At 52.6% G+C, this 16,884-nt stretch overlaps 1 protein-coding gene across 1 annotated transcript in view; it reads right to left on the bottom strand.

The window, feature by feature from the left end:
• Positions 1-16,884, bottom strand: part of NEGR1 (neuronal growth regulator 1) — a 166,914-nt gene that overhangs the window by 58,566 nt on the left and 91,464 nt on the right. Inside the window, exons 3-4 of the mRNA XM_041469437.1 lie at positions 9,692-9,817; positions 4,257-4,388 (exon numbers count right to left, since the gene is read on the bottom strand). Coding sequence (XP_041325371.1) covers positions 4,257-4,388; positions 9,692-9,817 — 258 coding nt within the window. The remainder of the gene's footprint in view (positions 1-4,256; positions 4,389-9,691; positions 9,818-16,884) is intronic.

Below are 16,884 nucleotides of genomic sequence, written 5' to 3'. Positions count from 1 at the left end.
ATCACTGTCCCCTGCAGGAGCCACCCCTGTCCCCAGCACGTGTCAGGGAGCAGGACCACTGTCCCCACGCAGGATGTCAGCACAGCTCCAGCTGTGCTCTCTTGCAGATGTTTCTGGGTGGAAAGAGGAGAAGGGAGGACGCTGCATTCCCCATGCCTGCAGCAGCTGGGGAAAGGAACCCCAGACAAAAGGGGACAACCCTCAGCTGCCTTCCCCCAGCAAATCAGAACGTGTGTGGCACACAGGGCAGGCTGGAGTCCTGCCCTGGGCACAGCTGGCATGGGCTGGTGCCTGGGGACTGTGCCCAGCATCCCCAACACCACCCACACATCCCAGAGCAAGGGCACCACACGGAGCAGGGCATGTCCTGCAGACCCCACTGAGCCCCACTGCTCCATGGGGAGAACCAAACCTGAGGCAGGAGTCAGAGCTCCAGGAGTCCCCAGTGCCACCAGAGCCAAAATCCCCTTTGGAATGCCACCCGAGACCTGAGGAAGCAGCAAAACCCCTGGCAGTGGAGCTTGGCTCCTAAAGCCCAAATCCCTTAACCTTAACCCCAAATCCCAAACCTAGTCAGGGATATAAAGATGGAGCTGAAAATAGGAGCTATTAAAAACAAAAAGAATCAGTAGCCCCCCCCTCCCCCCTCTTTTATTAGAGGAAAGTGGAAATTAAAATTAAATTGCTCTGAGCAATTTTATACTTGGTGCCAAAGCAGAGGAGGACTGAGGCCTCCAGAAAATATGTGGGCTTTGCCTTCATATTTAATAATTTAACCGAGGCAATTTTCCTTCTTGGCAAACTCAAGACCTTGCCAAGGAGATGCTGATCCCAGGTCAGGAATGGTCACACTTGCTGGGAAGAGAGTCTCAGTGCCATGTCCAGGGGACTGGCAGCACAGCGAGCCCTGCAGTCCTGCAGTGTTTCTGCCCAGGAGATTTAAGGTTACAGATTTAATTAGGCCGGCGTGGCTTGTACAGGATGTCTGATTTCAAAGTAAAATCGCAGCATTATCCATAATGTTATGCAAAGCACCATAGCAACAGCGAGGAGCCTTCGAAGAAATGCTAATGAGGGGAGAAATGCTAATGAGGGGAGAAATGCTAATGAGGGGAGCTGTTCTGCACAACCCGGCCTGGCCAAGCGAAAACAAACACCCCACTTAAAATTCCTAACAAGAACTCACACATTCCTGCATCAGAAAAACCCCGCTGCCAGAAATCCCTTATCAAAGCATCCCAGGGGAAGGGCACAGGATCTGCCTCTGGAACACTCCCCAAAGCCCCCGGCTGGCTGAGAGCTCCTGGAAGGGCTGGGGTCCCAGGGAATGTGGGACCTGCTCCCAGCACACAGACCAGGCTCCAGAGGCACAGGAAAGCCCAACAAGGTTGGCAATAAAGCCCCCAAAGTCGAAACTGAGATGATTTGCTGAAGGACACAGAACCCGTGCATGAAAAGGAAAGGGTTGAATCACAGAACCTGCTGAGCTGGAGGGGATCCGTGAGGATCAAGGACTCCAACCCTGAGTCACCCTTTTCCTGAGAGCATTTCCAGCTCTGGGACCCCGTCATCTTTGGGGCAGAATCATTCCAAACACAAGATTTTACCAACTCCGTGACCCCAGTCCTTTGTTTTGTACCCCAGGTTAAGACAAGGAAAGAACAATGCAGTGAATACTTGCACAAACCAAACCGATTGGAACTAAATCAGCCTCGTGAGCTTCAGAAACTTTAATTAAAGGCTGAATTCAGCAAGTGCAGGGCTGCAGTGCCAGTCCTGGGCAGGCACCACAGCCTGGGTGAAGCTGCCCCAGGCAGGGAGGGCACGGGGGGAGGCAGGGAGTGCCAGCCAGCCCCTGAAATGCTGTGACCAGAGGTGTCAGAGCTCCTGCACCCCAGGGACGAGATGGGCTTGGCCAGCAGGCTGCCCAGGATGGACTGGGGCATTCCAGCTGGGCCTGAGCACAGAGCAGAGCTCACACCTGCCTCAGGTGGGCACGGGGGTCTGCCAAGCCCTGCACCCCTCTGGTCCCCTGGGCACCACCCCCGGGACACAAAAACAGAGGTGAGGAGCCCAAAATCATCCAGGGAAATGGAAAAAGTGGCCTGAAAACTGGACAAAACCACCCAGGAACGAGTGCAAAAATGTCTCTTCGCTCCCCAAAGCCACCAGATCTTGATTCAGTCAAGTCTGACAGCTCCAGCTGCAACAGAGCTGTCCAAGGTACAATTACAGGCAGACTGACCCTTAACATGGATTATCCTAACAAAAGGGAATTCTGCAATGCCACTCCAGTTAAAATCCACATTTTCTACTTATTTAGACAGCTGACACTTTGAAATAAATGCAAATAAGTGCCAGTTTCCTGAGGCACACATCCCATTCCTCATCCTCTCACTGAGGCCTCAGCTCTACTGGAAATTCTAGGATTTAGCAGCTGCCTTTAATATTTTTCAGGCATGACAGTAATAGAGCAGGAGAGAACGAGCAAAGTGACAGTAGCACCTGGAGAGTTTCAGACCAGCTTTCAGATGACACATTAAATCCACACACTGGTTCATTCAAAGCAGGGTTCAATATTACAATCTATAAATCAGTATTTGCTTTGCAAAATGTAATGGCAAATGCTAATAGGATTTACTTGTGAAATGAAATTGGATTATGTCTTATCTATTTTAACTTGATTTTGTGGAGCATTCCTTCAGCACCCACCAGCAGCTTCAATGGCTCCTCTCCTTTTTTGCCACCCCTCCCAGCCTTTTGGGATTCAGGCAGATTCTCAGGCCACCCTTTTTCGAAGGGAAATTAGGGAGGACAGCCATAAATTAAGTGAAAATGTAGCTGCTGGTGTACCAAGCAGTGTAATGAACCCCCTGTCAGTCACTAGAGCCACGGCCCGTGTGCCAGGAGTTCGGTGTCTGTGCAGGGCTGGAGCTGCCCAGCCCAGGAACTTGAATTTCACAGAGCCATTTAAACCTGCTCATTTTCCTGTGCCTGCCTGGGTGACTGAGCAGCCTCTCCGTGCTGGGAACATCCCCGTGCCAGCAGCTCCCTGCACCAGGAACACAGCCACGGAATACAGCCATGGAATGGCACCAGGAATACAATAATGGAGTGGTACCAGGAATACAATAATGGAATGGTACCAGGAATACAACCATGGAATGGCACCAGGAATACAATAATGGACTGGCACCAGGAATACAATAATGGAATGGCACCAGGAGCACAGCCATGGAATGGCACCAGGAGTGGGTGAGAGCAGCAGCAGAGGAAAAGAACTCACAGAATCATTTAGGTTGGACAAGTCCTCCAAGACATCAAGTCCAAGCTTCCCCCAGCAGTGCCAAAGCCACACCGACCCACGTCCACAGGCACCAAATAAAAGGATGGGATTTCTGGGGAGGCAGCCTTGCTCTTACCAGCTTGTTAAGGAAATAAGTGACACTGCATTGTCCCCTGGTGCCCAAGGAGCCCTGGTGCCATGGGAACACTCTGGGCAGCAGGGAATGCCCCAGGTGACAGCAGTGGCCCCACAGTGACAGGGAATCAGGGGCTTTGCTGCCCACATCAGCTGGCACAAGGTCTCAGGGGGAGGCACAACGCTGACATCTCATATTTGTGACCAATAAAGCTGCCACAGCAACTCCAAAACCAGAAACAAATCACACGCTGGGTAATTGAGGTTAACAAAAGAAAAATGTTAGAATGAACAAGAGGAATTATTCACATTGTCTTGCCTGAGTTTTCTCACATGTTGGAGGGAAAAAGAACATTTCATATCACGCTGAGTGCGAGACCAGACTCAGACCCAAGCTGAGAGCACCTCCCTGTGTGGAAATCCCAGCAGGTCAGAGCTGCTGGTGTCCCCAGCACCCAGCAGGGTCCCACAGCAGTGTCCCTCTGCCTGCAGCAGGAGCAGCCAGCTGCCTCCTCGGGGAGCAGCTCACACTCCCACGGAGATCAGGCCCCGTCCGAGGGCCCAAGCAGAGCTTCTCATCTCCTCACATCACTTACAGCACCACCAGGACAAGAGAAACCAGGAAGGGCTCAGCCCGACATCCACAGCAGCCCCCAGAGCCTGCTCAGATCCTCACCCAGAAATGAGAGTCTGCACCTCGAGCTCACTTGGTGACACCCAGGTGGCCACCACAGAGCACAGCTCCCTCAGCCACCGTGACCACAGCAGCTCCAGTTTGCTGCTGCAGACTCTCCTTCTCCACCACACTGAGGGAACAACAAATAACAGCACTTACAGTTTACTGTGACTTTTACTTTTTTCACGTCTGGGACCGAGACGTCGTTTTCTGCGCTGCACTCGTACTCCCCAGCCTGGTCTCTGGTAATCCCATAGATGTCCAGGTACTGCCCGCTCTCGAAGGGCTTGGCTGAAATGAAACAACCACAGAAAGAAATTACTGCAGGCTGAGCACAGATCTCCTGAAACCCAACATCTGCACGGCAGCCAGAGGGTTTAACACGCTCAGCCACTGCAGCTTCCGTGCAGCAACCCCAGCTCCAAGGGCAGCTGAATCCCCCCAAACTCCTGGAGCTGGCCAGAGCTCCTCTCCTGACCCAGCTGCACAGAAAAGCTCAACAAGCCCGAGATGCACCAGAGTAATTTGTACCTGAGAGGTGCCATGGAACAGCATCTGTGGCTGCTCCTGGCAGTGTCCCAGGCCAGGCTGGACAGGCCTTGGACACCCTGGGAGGGGGGAAGGTGTCCCTGCCATGGCAGGGTGGGCAAGAGGAGCTTTAAACGCCCTCCAGCCCAAAGCAGCCCAGCCCTGCACCGCTCCTGCCTTCGGAGCTGATGGTTCACAGAGCCCAGCCTGCCCTGCAGGACGGAGCAAAGCCAGCTCAGGGCCAGCTGCAGGGACCAAAGCCACGCCTGGAGCACCTGACCCAACATCCACAGCTCTCCTCGGCCACAGCACCCAGAGGAATGGGATCTGTCACACAGGAATGGGGACAGTGATTCCCAGGACAGAGATCTCCCTGCTGGGAGAGCACAGAGAGACAAACAGAAACACTGGTGTCCGTGCCTGCTCCGTGCCCTGGAGCCCACCGGGAATTGTTCCAGGAACACTGGCCCAGCTCAGCTGGAACCCACCGGGAATTGTTCCAGGAACACTGGCCCAGCTCAGCTGGATCCCACCGGGAATTGTTCCAGGAACACTGGTCCAGTTCAGCTGGATCCCACCGGGAATTGTTCCAGGAACACTGGCCCAGCTCAGCTGGATCCCACCGGGAATTGTTCCAGGAACACTGGCCCAGCTCAGATGGATCCCACTGGGAATTGTTCCAGGAGGAACACTGGCCCAGCTCAGCTGGACCCCACTAGGAATTGTTCCAGGAACACTGGCCCAGCTCAGCTGGATCCCACTGGGAATTGTTCCAGGAACACTGGTCCAGCTCAGCTGGATCCCACCAGGAGCTATTCCCACATTTGTCCCCACCTGACACGGGGCCCAGGCGCTTCCCCAGCTCCTGAAATCCCAGTTCCCACCTGGCAGGGAGTGTTTGGTGTCCCTCACCCGGGGCTGCTCCCTGCTCCCAGCTGTGCTCCCAGCTGTGCTCCCAGCTGTGCTCCCAGCCTCTCCATGGCCAGCTAACGGGTCTGGGCTCCTCACAAGGCGCTCACCACATCACAAACCCCAAAAAGTTCAGCCTGTGATTGCTGCAGCACAGCCTCTCGCAGCAGCCACCACCACCGGTGCTGGAAATTACAGATCTAAGGGTTAAAAGCCTTGCTGGAAGTGTTTTCCCAGCCTGAAAGCTTTAATTGGCTGTTAATGACTGTGGTTTTGGGAGCTTGGGCAAAAAGCTCGAGTGGGCAGTGGGGACAAGGCAGAGCTGTTATGTTGTGACCATCAAGGGGTGAATTATTGGTGTATCTGCACAAGCCTGGGCTTGGCTGGCTCTGGAAAGAGGGGGAAACGTTGGGCTGGCTCTGATAATTGAACCTCTGACATCCCCTGAGATCCACACACTGCTCATTCAAAAGTGCAACGTTTCTCAGGTAAAAATGAACTGATATCTGTGGGAATAAGCTCAGCCTGCATTAAAACTCTCATTTTCATTGCATTCTATGAGTTATTAATGAGCTCATCTACTTTTATTGAAAAGTAAGAAATGCTTCCCATTTATCACAAAATTGTCAAAAAGGAAAAGATCCTGCTCGTTTCTGTGCAACGCTTTTGGGCAGTTTTCGTTTGTGTCTCACTAAGATTTTCATCTCACTCTTGTCCCTCAGTTCCTTCACAAAGCCCCAATTATTTGACCATCTTAGCTGGAGCATTCTTCTCCTGACAAATAAAGAGAATTTTTCAAGGATTTTAAGAAGGCCTGAGGATTTCTAGGAATGCCTTTAATCGTTCCTGAAGGGATGCTCAGACTTGTGAAGTGTTCCTGGTAAAAATGGCCCTTTCAGAGGAGTGTCCCTCAGGAAGCCCCAGCTGCAGGGTAATGTCACCTCACCCAGAGCAATGGTTCCTGGCACTGGATGTCACTTCATTAATCCTGATTCCAAACCTCCCAAGGCTGGTACCTACAAGTCCTGTTGAAAAGAAAAGGCCAAAATTCCCATAACTGAACCCAGAGGACGTGGCCTTTTTCACGCAGAGCTGTGGCTCGGGAGGTCGTTCTGGGAGTGATTTTATTGCTGATCCAAAGGCAAAGGGAGGAATCCCACCCAGCCGTGTCCATGGGGTGCTCTGCTGTCTTCAAACTGTTAATTAACCCCCGTGTTTGATAGCAGGGACCATTGATTTAACGACCAGCCATGCCTTCATCAGCTGAACAGTCCCCCAGGATAACCAGCGGGCCATTCAATCCCTATCAAATGCTCATAAAAACCCCCAGCTCCCTGAGAGCTGCGGGAAGGACCGACCCAGCCAGGCCACCAGCAGTGCCCCAAGAATGTCACTGCTCTCAGGGAGGGCTGATGGAGCAGCCTGGGGCCTCCTGAGCCATCCCACGTCCCAGGGAATGCAGGTTTGGGTGTTTTCCAGGGAACGTTGCTCATCCATGCCTCCAGCTGACCAGAGCTTCCTCCAAAGGAGCCTTCCACAGGAGCTGGGGCTGCCCCTGGATCCCTGGCAGTGTCCCAGGCCAGGCTGGACAGGGCTGGAAGGGCGGGCACTGGGTGGGCTCCGAGGTCCCAACCCAAACCATTCCAGGATTCCTGAGCCAGGAGAAAAGCGTCCCGGGGTTTGGGCTCCCTGGGCCGAAGCAGCCTGGGGAAGGAGGTCAGTGCCAGGCTGCCAGCTGAACCTGGAACTGCAGAGGCAGCAAAAAGTGCAGTTTGCCACTGAGATCCTCCCCACAGCTGGTGGATTCTGGAGCAGCCCCTCTGTGGGAAGGGGAGGCAGGGGCAGAGCAGCTCCTCTCGGTGCACAGCTGCTCTGCTGTGGGGGAGCTGGGGGAGACAGCAGCAGCATCCTCCCCAGCAATATCTGCTCCCTGTCTGGGAGTCAGCAAGGAAAAAAGAAACGAGCCAGAAACTTCTTTCTAAAAGTTCCAGCTTTAAAACCATCTGTAAGCAGGAGAGGGAGCGTTTGAAGAGCTCGCCCTCTGTACACAGGCAAAGCCCTGGAAATCCGATAATAATTCCTGCCAGGTGAGGATTTGCAGCCTGGAAATGCAGGTTTGAAGCACTTGCACTCCAGCAGAGCCCTTCTCCTCTGTGCCACGGGCCGTGGCTCTGGGGCAGGGAGGCCAGGCTCTGCAGGAGCTGCCTCACATCCAGCTGGGTCTGCTGCTCGGGATTTAGGGAGGCTTTTCTCAATCCCTCCTTGTTTCTCCCTCACAGAACAGGAGTGGTGGACAGGATGAACACCGAGGTGCCAAGGACCTGCCTTGCATTTCACAATTGTGGGAAAATCTGCCTTTATCCACAATTTCTGGAGCCCTGCTCCTCCAAAGGCCGGCCTCTCCCTACATCCAGTCATCCTCTGCTTTGGGAAAATTGCTGACCGGGCATCATGGAGATAAAACTGTGACAAAAAGGAAAGAGAGCAGGGAAGAACTGGAAAATATGAAGCTGGAAGTAACCAGGGATCCCAGAATCCTGGAATGGTCTGGGTTGGAAGGGATCTTAAATCCCATTTCACTCCTCTGTTCCACGGCAGGGACACTGCCACTGTCCCAGGTGCTCCAGCCCCAGTGTCCAGCCTGGCCGTGGGCACTGCCAGGGATCCAGGGGCAGCCACAGCTGCTCTGGGCACTCAGGGAAGGGCTCCATCCCAGTGCTGGATCCACAGTGAGCCTCCTTCCCCTCAGCCCCCTGCCCCTGTGTGTCCCTGCCTCCCCTGAGCATCCCGTGCCTTCCCAGCGGGGGAAGCTCCCCGTGGCAAACTTCTGCCAAAAGCAAAGTGGAAAAGGATTCTGATGCACGGCACCTGAGTTTTGGCAAGGAGGAAGGTTTCTTGCTGAGTGCCAGTTGCTGCTGCTGCCAGCAGAGCTTTGCCCAAGCACTGGTGGGACACGGCAGAGCTACAGCTGGAGCGGGTCCCCGGCAGAACTTCATCCTTTAACATTCTGCCTTCATTCCTAAACTATCGATGCTGCACTTTGCTGGGAAATGTCAGAACAAAATAAGTAATACCTGCAATTTATTCGGGTGACATTTCAACAATACAGATTTGGAGATTACAACCCGCAGCCCGACGCTGTTACGCTGAGTGGGGAGATTTGCTGGATTTACATAATGGGGCTGTGTAATGAATATTTATAGAATGCAAGCATTTACATAATGACTGCAAGTTAAACATGCACAATAAAGATTCCAGGCCAATAATTTACGGACTAAGTTTAAAAATCACCTTGAAATGCATTTTATTTTTATTCCTACGAAAGGTTCAATTTATCTCTTGTTCAGAAAAATTGAATCCGACCTCATGCGAGTCGAGGCTGCGTTGATGTAAATCATGATCATATCCTGGAATTAGTCTACATTGAGTCATTTGTATTCAGAGATTTCAGTTCCTTATCTTTTAGCAGCAGCTTTGACAAACAATTTGAGAATATTCTAAATATGCTTGGTTAATATAATTTAGTGCTGGATGGGAGAAGCGCTGCCTGCCTGGGAGCCTCATTAGTGCCGCTGGGAATTACAGGCAGAACGGGCAGGAATTAGCAAGCGCAGATGAGCGAGGCAGGAGGGAGGTGAGGGCTGCAGGCAGAATACCAACTCTGCCGCTTTGCCTCCCCGGCTAGCTGATGAATAAATCCCCCTTTTCTCCTGTAGCCCTGCCCAGGTGTGTCCTTGAAGCCTTTTAATAGATCCCACTTTTCTCCTGTATCCCTGCCCAGGTGTATCCTTTGAGGCCTTTTAATAAATCCCCCTTTTCTCCTGTAGCCCTGCCCAGGTGCATCCTTTGGGGCCTTTTAATAAATCCCACTTTTCTCCTGTATCCCTGCCCAGGTGCATCCTTTGAGGCCTTTTATAAATCCCACTTTTCTCCTGTATCCCTGCCCAGGTGTATCCTTTGAGTCCTTTCAATAAATCCCACTTTTCTCCTGTATCCCTGCCCAGGTGTATCCTTTGAGTCCTTTCAATAAATCCCCCTTTTCTCCTGTATCCCTGCCCAGAGGTGTCCCAGGAGCCCCCCAAGGCCCATGCCAGCCCTGCTGCCCAGAGCTCGGCTGGGCACAGCTGCTGTCCCTGTGCCCCTGCCCAGGCACTCACCAGAGGGGGAGATGTGTCTCCAGGAGATGGAGGGCTCGGGTTTGCCCGTGGCCAGGCACACCAGGGTGACGTTGCTGCCCTCGTTCACCACGATGTCGCTGGAGATCCGGAATATCTTGGGAGAGACTGCAACGACAGGGACAGGGGTGTCAGGGGGCTCGGGGCCACCAGCAGGGACACAACACACACGGGGGCCCAAGGGACACTGCAGAGCCTCCTTCAGGGCAGCACAGCCCCCTCCATCACAGCCCAGGGGCTCAGCCCTGGCTTCCAAACCCACAAGCAGCAATTTCCTGTGAATTTCCAGGAGCTGCGGGAGAGCTCCTGGAAGATGGATGCTCCTGCTGCAGGGAAGGCTGAGCTCGCTCCTGGCAGTTTGCAGAGAAGACAAAATTGGGTTTTTCTGGTACTTTTAAAAATGAATGGTGCTGTTCCAGCCACTCTGTGCGCACCTGGAGAAGCCGAGCTGCTCGCGGAGAGGACTAAAACACGTTTATTTTACTGTTTCCTCTTGCTCTGGGGCTCGTCCGTTCCCCTAACCCAAGTGCCTGTCCAGCTGGGGCTTTTCTCTCCCTGCTTTTGCCCCAGTGCCCTGGCTGGCCCGTGCCTGTACTGCCCTCAGGGGCTGGAGGGCAGAGCTGCCCTGGGCACAGCCCAGCTGGGCGCTGTGGCATCTCCCCTCCTGCTGCTCCTTTCCTGAGCACACTGGAAGGAGCTGGGGTCAGACAGGCTTCAGCAAGCTGGGGATTCTCGTTCCCGGTGCTCGTGCCTCTGCACGTGTGAGCAAAGCCACCGAAAGTCTGTGGGGAGTATTTTTAATTAGCAGAGAAACTCTGTCCTTGGGGAGAGGCGTGGGCAGGGCTGACCCCGGTTCCCCTGCCCCAGAATCCCAAACACCTTCAGGACTCGGGATTTTGGGCTGCATCCCCAGCTCCCAGTGCTGATTTGATGTTTTTCCCAATTCCCTAAGGAGGCACAGGGGGAGAGGAGATGCTGCTCTCAGCAGCTCCACTGCCCCTTTCCTCCGGGCTGGAATTAATGTCCAGCCCACCTGTGCCACTGCTCCTGCAGCTCTGGCTGGAGCTGCAGTCAGCAAAACACCTTCCAGAACATTCCTGAGCCCCGCTGAGGGATCCTGAGCAGCTCCTTCCATGTCACACCTTCCCTGACGGGGCTGCCCCAGGGCTGGCACAGCAGGACTCCAGCTTTGGGCACACGGGGGGAATTTGCTCCTGCAAAGGTACTCTGTGCTCCTTCCTGTGAATCCCAGCGTTGAACACCCAAAGGAGGAACCAACACCATCAGCTCTCCTCCTGCAGCTGTTTGGAGCCTTGGGATGGCAGAGCCCAATCCCAGCTGGCAGCACTGCATCCAGCAGCTGGAACTGGGCAACACCAGCCTGGTTTGGGCTGGAAGGGACCTCAAATTCCATCCCAGTGCCACCCTGCCCTGGCAGGGACACCTCCCACTGTCCCAGGCTGCTCCAGCCCCAGTGTCCAGCCTGGCCTTGGGCACTGCCAGGGATCCAGGGGCAGCCCCAGCTGCTCTGGGAATTCCATCCCAGTCCCTGCCCACCCTGCCAGGGAACAATTCCTAATTCCCAGTGTCCCATCCAGCCCTGCCCTCTGGCACTGGGAGCCATTCCCTGTGTCCTGTCCCTCCATCCTTGTCCCCAGTCCCTCTCCAGCTCTCCTGGAGCCCCTCCAGGCCCTGCCAGGGGCTCTGAGCTCTCCCTGGATCCTTCTCCTCTCCAGGCTGGGCATTCCCAGCTCTGCCAGCCTGGCTCCAGAGGGGCTCCAGCCCTGCACGGGCTCTCAGAGGGGCACAAACCCTCCCCAGGTTGTGCGGAAGCCACGCAGATCTGACCCACAAGAAATGTGCAGGCTTTTGTGGCATTTTGGGGCTTCCCACCAGGATCTTTCCAGTCTTTCTGAGGGGAGATTGGAGCTGGGACATGGTAGAAGGTGGAGAATTTTCCAGACTTACAGAGTGCAGATTAAGTGATTTCCTCTTAAGGACGAGCTTTGTTCCATTCCTAATTGACTGGGCTCTCCTTTAATCTGGGCTTTACAGCGAGGAAATTAAATCAAACCTCGTTGAAGATGTCTGTAAGTCTCGTTACAATGACACTGAGCAGGTCACAGCATTGATGCCTTTCCAAAATAGAATTAGAAAATAAATGAATCTGCGAGGTCCATTAATTAAAATAACCCCCAAATTAGCAGAGAGCTGCACAGTGTAATCCTGTCAAATGACAGAAGTGATACAGTCTGATCTGGGGCTCATGGCAAACCGTGGATGCTATTGCTGGCACTGATTTCCCAGGAACATCGTCCTGCCAGGGACAGAAATTGGCTCCCACTGCATTTCTGGAGCCTCACAGTTTGAGGCAAATCAGGATTTCTGCGGTATCAGTATGCTGCTAATTTTTCTGCTATTTACTGGCTGATAGGGATCATTACATTCAGATCACTAAAATCTGTGGAATTTATTAATTATGTCTCAAATATATGTGCAGCATCACAATGGAATGTTAATATTTATTAGGAATTAAAAAAATGTTTGTTTTGCATCCGTATTTCTTCCCACACCTCTAAAGACTCTGATCTAGGAGCAGATTTGGCATTTAAAATCTGCTCTGCTGAGCCTGGAGTGCACATTAAACCCATCACAGAGCTGCTCCCCACTTCAGCAGCTCATGCCTCCCACCCAGATCACGTGGAGCTGTGAAGGTCAGGGGAAAAATTAAATAAAGCAGCAAATAAACATTTATTCAGAAAATGGATTAACGGAAGGCCAGAGAAATGAGACAATAAACAAGGAGGAAAGAGGAATTAAAATTCCCAAGTAAATTTGGTGCAGGGGTCCAACATGGAAAGTGCTTTGCAGTCATCTGGTTTTTTTCTTTTTTAGTGTTAAATTAAAACATGAACTCAATGTTAATGTTTTAAAGTAAACCCTTCCCTTTTTGCACAATGTTTTTAATTTGAACCTTCCCTTTTTGGACAGGGTGTGTGACCACAGGCCTGGGGAGCAGCTGCAGGGGGAAGACTGAGGGAACCAGGGATGTTCAGCCATGGGGAGAGATGCTCAGGAGGGACCTGAGCTCACCTGCTTCCAGGATTTGCAGGATTCAAGCAGGTGGAGAGCCCTTGCTAAATGCTAAATGCTAAATGTGAAATGCAGCCCAGTGTCTTGGGTTGGAGTTGTTTGCCAGGGGTGGGACTCAGGAGGTCCTGGCTGGGCTGACAGCCCCCACAGCTCCACAGGGGGTTCCACAGTGAATGCCACGATGAACTCCACAAGTCCACAAGGGATTCCACAAGGAATTCCACAATGAATTCCACAGGGGATTCCACAATGAATTCCACAATTCCACAAGGGATTCCACAAGGAATTCCACAAGGAAATCCAAAATGAATTCCACAATGAATTCCACAATGAATTCCACAATTCCACAAGGGATTCCACAAGGAATTCCACAATGAATTCCACAATTCCACAAGGGATTCCACAATGAATTCCACAATGAATTCCACAGTGAATTCCACAATGAATTCCACAATGAATTCCACAGTGAATTCCACAGTGAATTCCACAGTGAACTCCACAATTCCACAATGCATTCCACAAGGGATTCCAGAGTGAACTCCACAATGAATTCCACACTTCCCTCCAGCACACCCCCTGGCAGCAGCAGGAGCTGCCCCGGCCGTGGGGGTGGCTGTCCCCTCCCTCCTGAGCCCCCAGTGCTGCCCTGACACCCTGGGGACCCTCCTGGGCTGAGCTGCCTGCTGGAGGGGCTGGAAGAGCAGGGGAGCCCTGGGTTCCTCTCAGGGACAGGATAAAATGGATTTCATCAGCGTGGGGAATAGCTGGAAATCACTGCCAGGACACAGGAAACAGATTCTTGCTCTTCTTTTTATAATTGGCATAATAATTGGTTTTTATGAGAAATCCATCGAAAAATTAAGATGTACTTATGAGGGTGATTAAGCTCCACTCTCACTGAGAATCCTCAGCCTTCCCTGCCCCAAACCCCCCTCTCTGCCTCACGGGCTCAGGAATTTCAGCCTGGCAGGAAAACCCCAAATTCCCATTCTTTCCTTCTCCTGTTCTTCCCCCTGTAATCAGAAGGATGAAGCAACTTGTGCCTGGAAAACCACACACAGCCAGAAGAGCCAAACCATGGAGTTATGGAATCATTAAGACTGGAAAAGAGCTCTAAGAACATCATGCCCAACCATCATTTTGAGGGGGGAGAAAAGGGGAAAACACAACATGTAATCAAAGGAAAGATTTGAGGAAAAAACCAAACCCAATGCAGGTTGCAATGGAATAGTTAAATACGGTTAAAATGGTTCAAAATGTCAGGACTGCAGAGAATCCCCCTAAAAGCTGCACTGTGCAAGGCTCACTCTGCCAGGTGAAAGTCCTGGGCTGCAAAATCCAGAATTGCCATCGAGGAGCTGCTTGGAATGCTCCCAGAAACTGAACTGCTTCAGGGGTGAAACCTGCCCAGATTTCACCAAGGTTTCCAAATTATTTCTGTGATGAAATCCCAGCATGGTTTGGGTGTGAAGGACCTCAAATCCCACCCAGTGCCACCCTGCCCTGGCAGGGACACTGCCACTGTGCCAGCTGCTCCAGTCCCAGTGTCCAGCCTGGCCTTGGGCACTGCCAGGGATCCAGGGGCAGCCACAGCTGCTCTGGGAATTCCATCCCAGGGCCTGCCCACCCTACAGGAACAATTCCCAATTCCCAGTGTCCCACCCATCCCTGCCCTCTGGCAGTGGGAGCCATTCCCTGTGTCCTGTCCCTCCAGGCCTGGTGAAATAAATCCTCCACCTGCCTGGCAAACCCAGGCACTGTTTCCACCCTCAGCCCTGGAAATAACTCTGATCCCCTGAACACTGAATGCCACACCCCAAATCCCTGATTCTAAACTAAAACCAACCCTAAACATCTCCAAGAATAATTTCCAGCAAACTCCTTTGTGTAGTTGAGCATCTTGCTTCCTAAGTATTGATCATAAAGAAAGATAATTGTGCTTTTTAGGGTAGGAACATTTTTTATCAATACTTACTGAAAATTGCTCTGGTTTTCATACTTTTTATATCTTTTTTTCATTTCATACTCAGATGAGCTCAATATTTACAGAGCAGTGAAATGCCCCCACCACAAGCACCATTTCCAGAGTGTGTTGAGCACAGGTTTTAAATCAGGAGAGCTTTTGAGCCCCCAGCCTGTGCTGGCACCAGCCCTCCCCTCTGACAATCAGTCACCAGCGGGGACAGCTCCCAACCCTTTTGCTTTTGCATTTCCATGATTAGTTCCTCGAGGCACTTTGATTGAAGAGCGTTGCCTAAAGGTCTCCACCTCCTCCTAATTAAACACAATTTGTCTCAAACACAGCAGCTTTGGCAAAGTGGGGCTGAGGAAATAAATGATGGGTGGGCTGGGAAGAGAAATGGTTTCATCTCCAGCCTTCATTTATTTCCAATTGCTGTCAGCGCCGAGGCGTGACAAAAGGTCTCACAAAAGTGGCACTTCCTGAGTTTGGGAGGAATCTGTTCCCTCTTTGATACCCCTGGCAGTAACCTCATCTCTGTCAATTCATGGGGACCACTGGTGCCCAGGACTTTATCTTCACCTGTTTGCTGTGGTCAGCCTATCTGAGGACATTGTCAGGGTGTGAGTGGAGAAGGAACGATCCTGTTTGGGAATTCTGGGCCACTGGGGTGAGACCTGAGTCTGTGCCTCTCCACCTTTCCTCCTGCCAGGGCACCTCAGCTGGAGAGTGTCCCACTGGGACACTCCTGGCACCTCAGCCCACTGGGACACTCCTGGCACCTCAGCTGTCCACTGGGACACTCCTGGGCACCTCAGCTGCCCACTGGGACAGTCCTGGACCACAAAGCATGAGGAGCAGGAGGTGCAGCTCAGCTTTTCCCACTCCCTGGAAAAGCTTTCAGACACTCCACAAGCTCCTTTCAGCGAGCAACACTCTGCAATCAGAGCTCTGCCAACTGTTTAATCATGGAAATGGAGCCAAAAAGTTCTAAAGGGCAAAAATAACGATAAAAAAAGCAACCTCCTGGCGGCTGGAGCAAAGCCCTCCCAGCTGGGCACTGATTGCTGGCTGAGCAGGGCCCATTGCTGGGCTCATTAACACCCAGGGCTGGGGCAGGGCTCTGCAAAAGCAGGGATGGCTTTCCCTGCAGCACCAGCACGCAGGGGGAATTGTTTCCTGGGCACTGGCACTGCCCAGAGGAGCTGGGGCTGCCCCTGGAATGCCCAAGGCCAGGATGGATGGGGCTGAAGGGGAATGGTCATAACTATGGAAACAAAGGTTAAAATAATGCAAGGTTTGATCTGGTAACACCAGTGCTCCCCTGGACTCACAGCCTCACTGAGGCAAGGCAAGAAGAGTTTAGCCAGGGTAAGAAAGGGACAGTGGGTGGGGCAGGATGAACTCTGGTCAGTTAAACAGAGCCTGGATAAATCTGAATAAACCAGTCTGGACATCTCTAAAGCTCCTGGCCCAGGAGGCTCCCGAAGGTCTCTGGGATTGAGGAGCTGCAGAGTGAAAGAGGCCAATGGAATAGCAGCAAAACCCATAAATATCCCAGCACAGGATCCCAGCAAACACCTCCACCGTGCCCAGGCTGCCAAAATCATCCCAGCCCTTCCCTCCTGCTGGGCCCCCACCCCCGGGCACACTGCCCTGCTCCTCCAGGAGGGGTCAAAAGCTGCTGGTATTGCATAAGGACACACACATTATCCCCTTAAAGCCCCACTGTTCCCCTTTCCAGCCACAACCTAAATCCTGCAAGGTTCGATCTCCAGCCAGCAGCGAGAGCACCACTGTTTGCTCAGCCAGAAAAGCAATAAAATGTAATAATTCAAAACAAACTCGGATTTCCCTTCCTTTATCCTCGCAGACACAGGAAGAGCTGCACCCAGGCTGCTGGCTGCTGAAGGGGCTCTGCAAGTTTGGAGTCAGAAAACCAGGGAATTGTGGAATTCCTGGGTTGGAGGGGTCCCCAAGGATCACCAGTCCCAGCCCTGGCCTGCAGACACCCCAGTGATCCCACCCTGTGCTCCTGGAGCTCTGGCACTGCCCAGCACCCTCTGGGGGAAGAGTTTTTCCCTAAAATCCATCCTAAACCTCCCCTGGCCCAGCTCCAGCC

This window comes from Pyrgilauda ruficollis, unplaced genomic scaffold (genome assembly GCF_017590135.1).
Source record: "Pyrgilauda ruficollis isolate IOZ18807 unplaced genomic scaffold, ASM1759013v1 scaffold233, whole genome shotgun sequence".
Taxonomy (NCBI): Eukaryota; Metazoa; Chordata; class Aves; order Passeriformes; family Passeridae; genus Pyrgilauda; species Pyrgilauda ruficollis.
The sequence above is the reverse complement of the archived record's forward strand: the minus strand, read 5'-3'. Positions and strand labels throughout refer to the sequence as shown.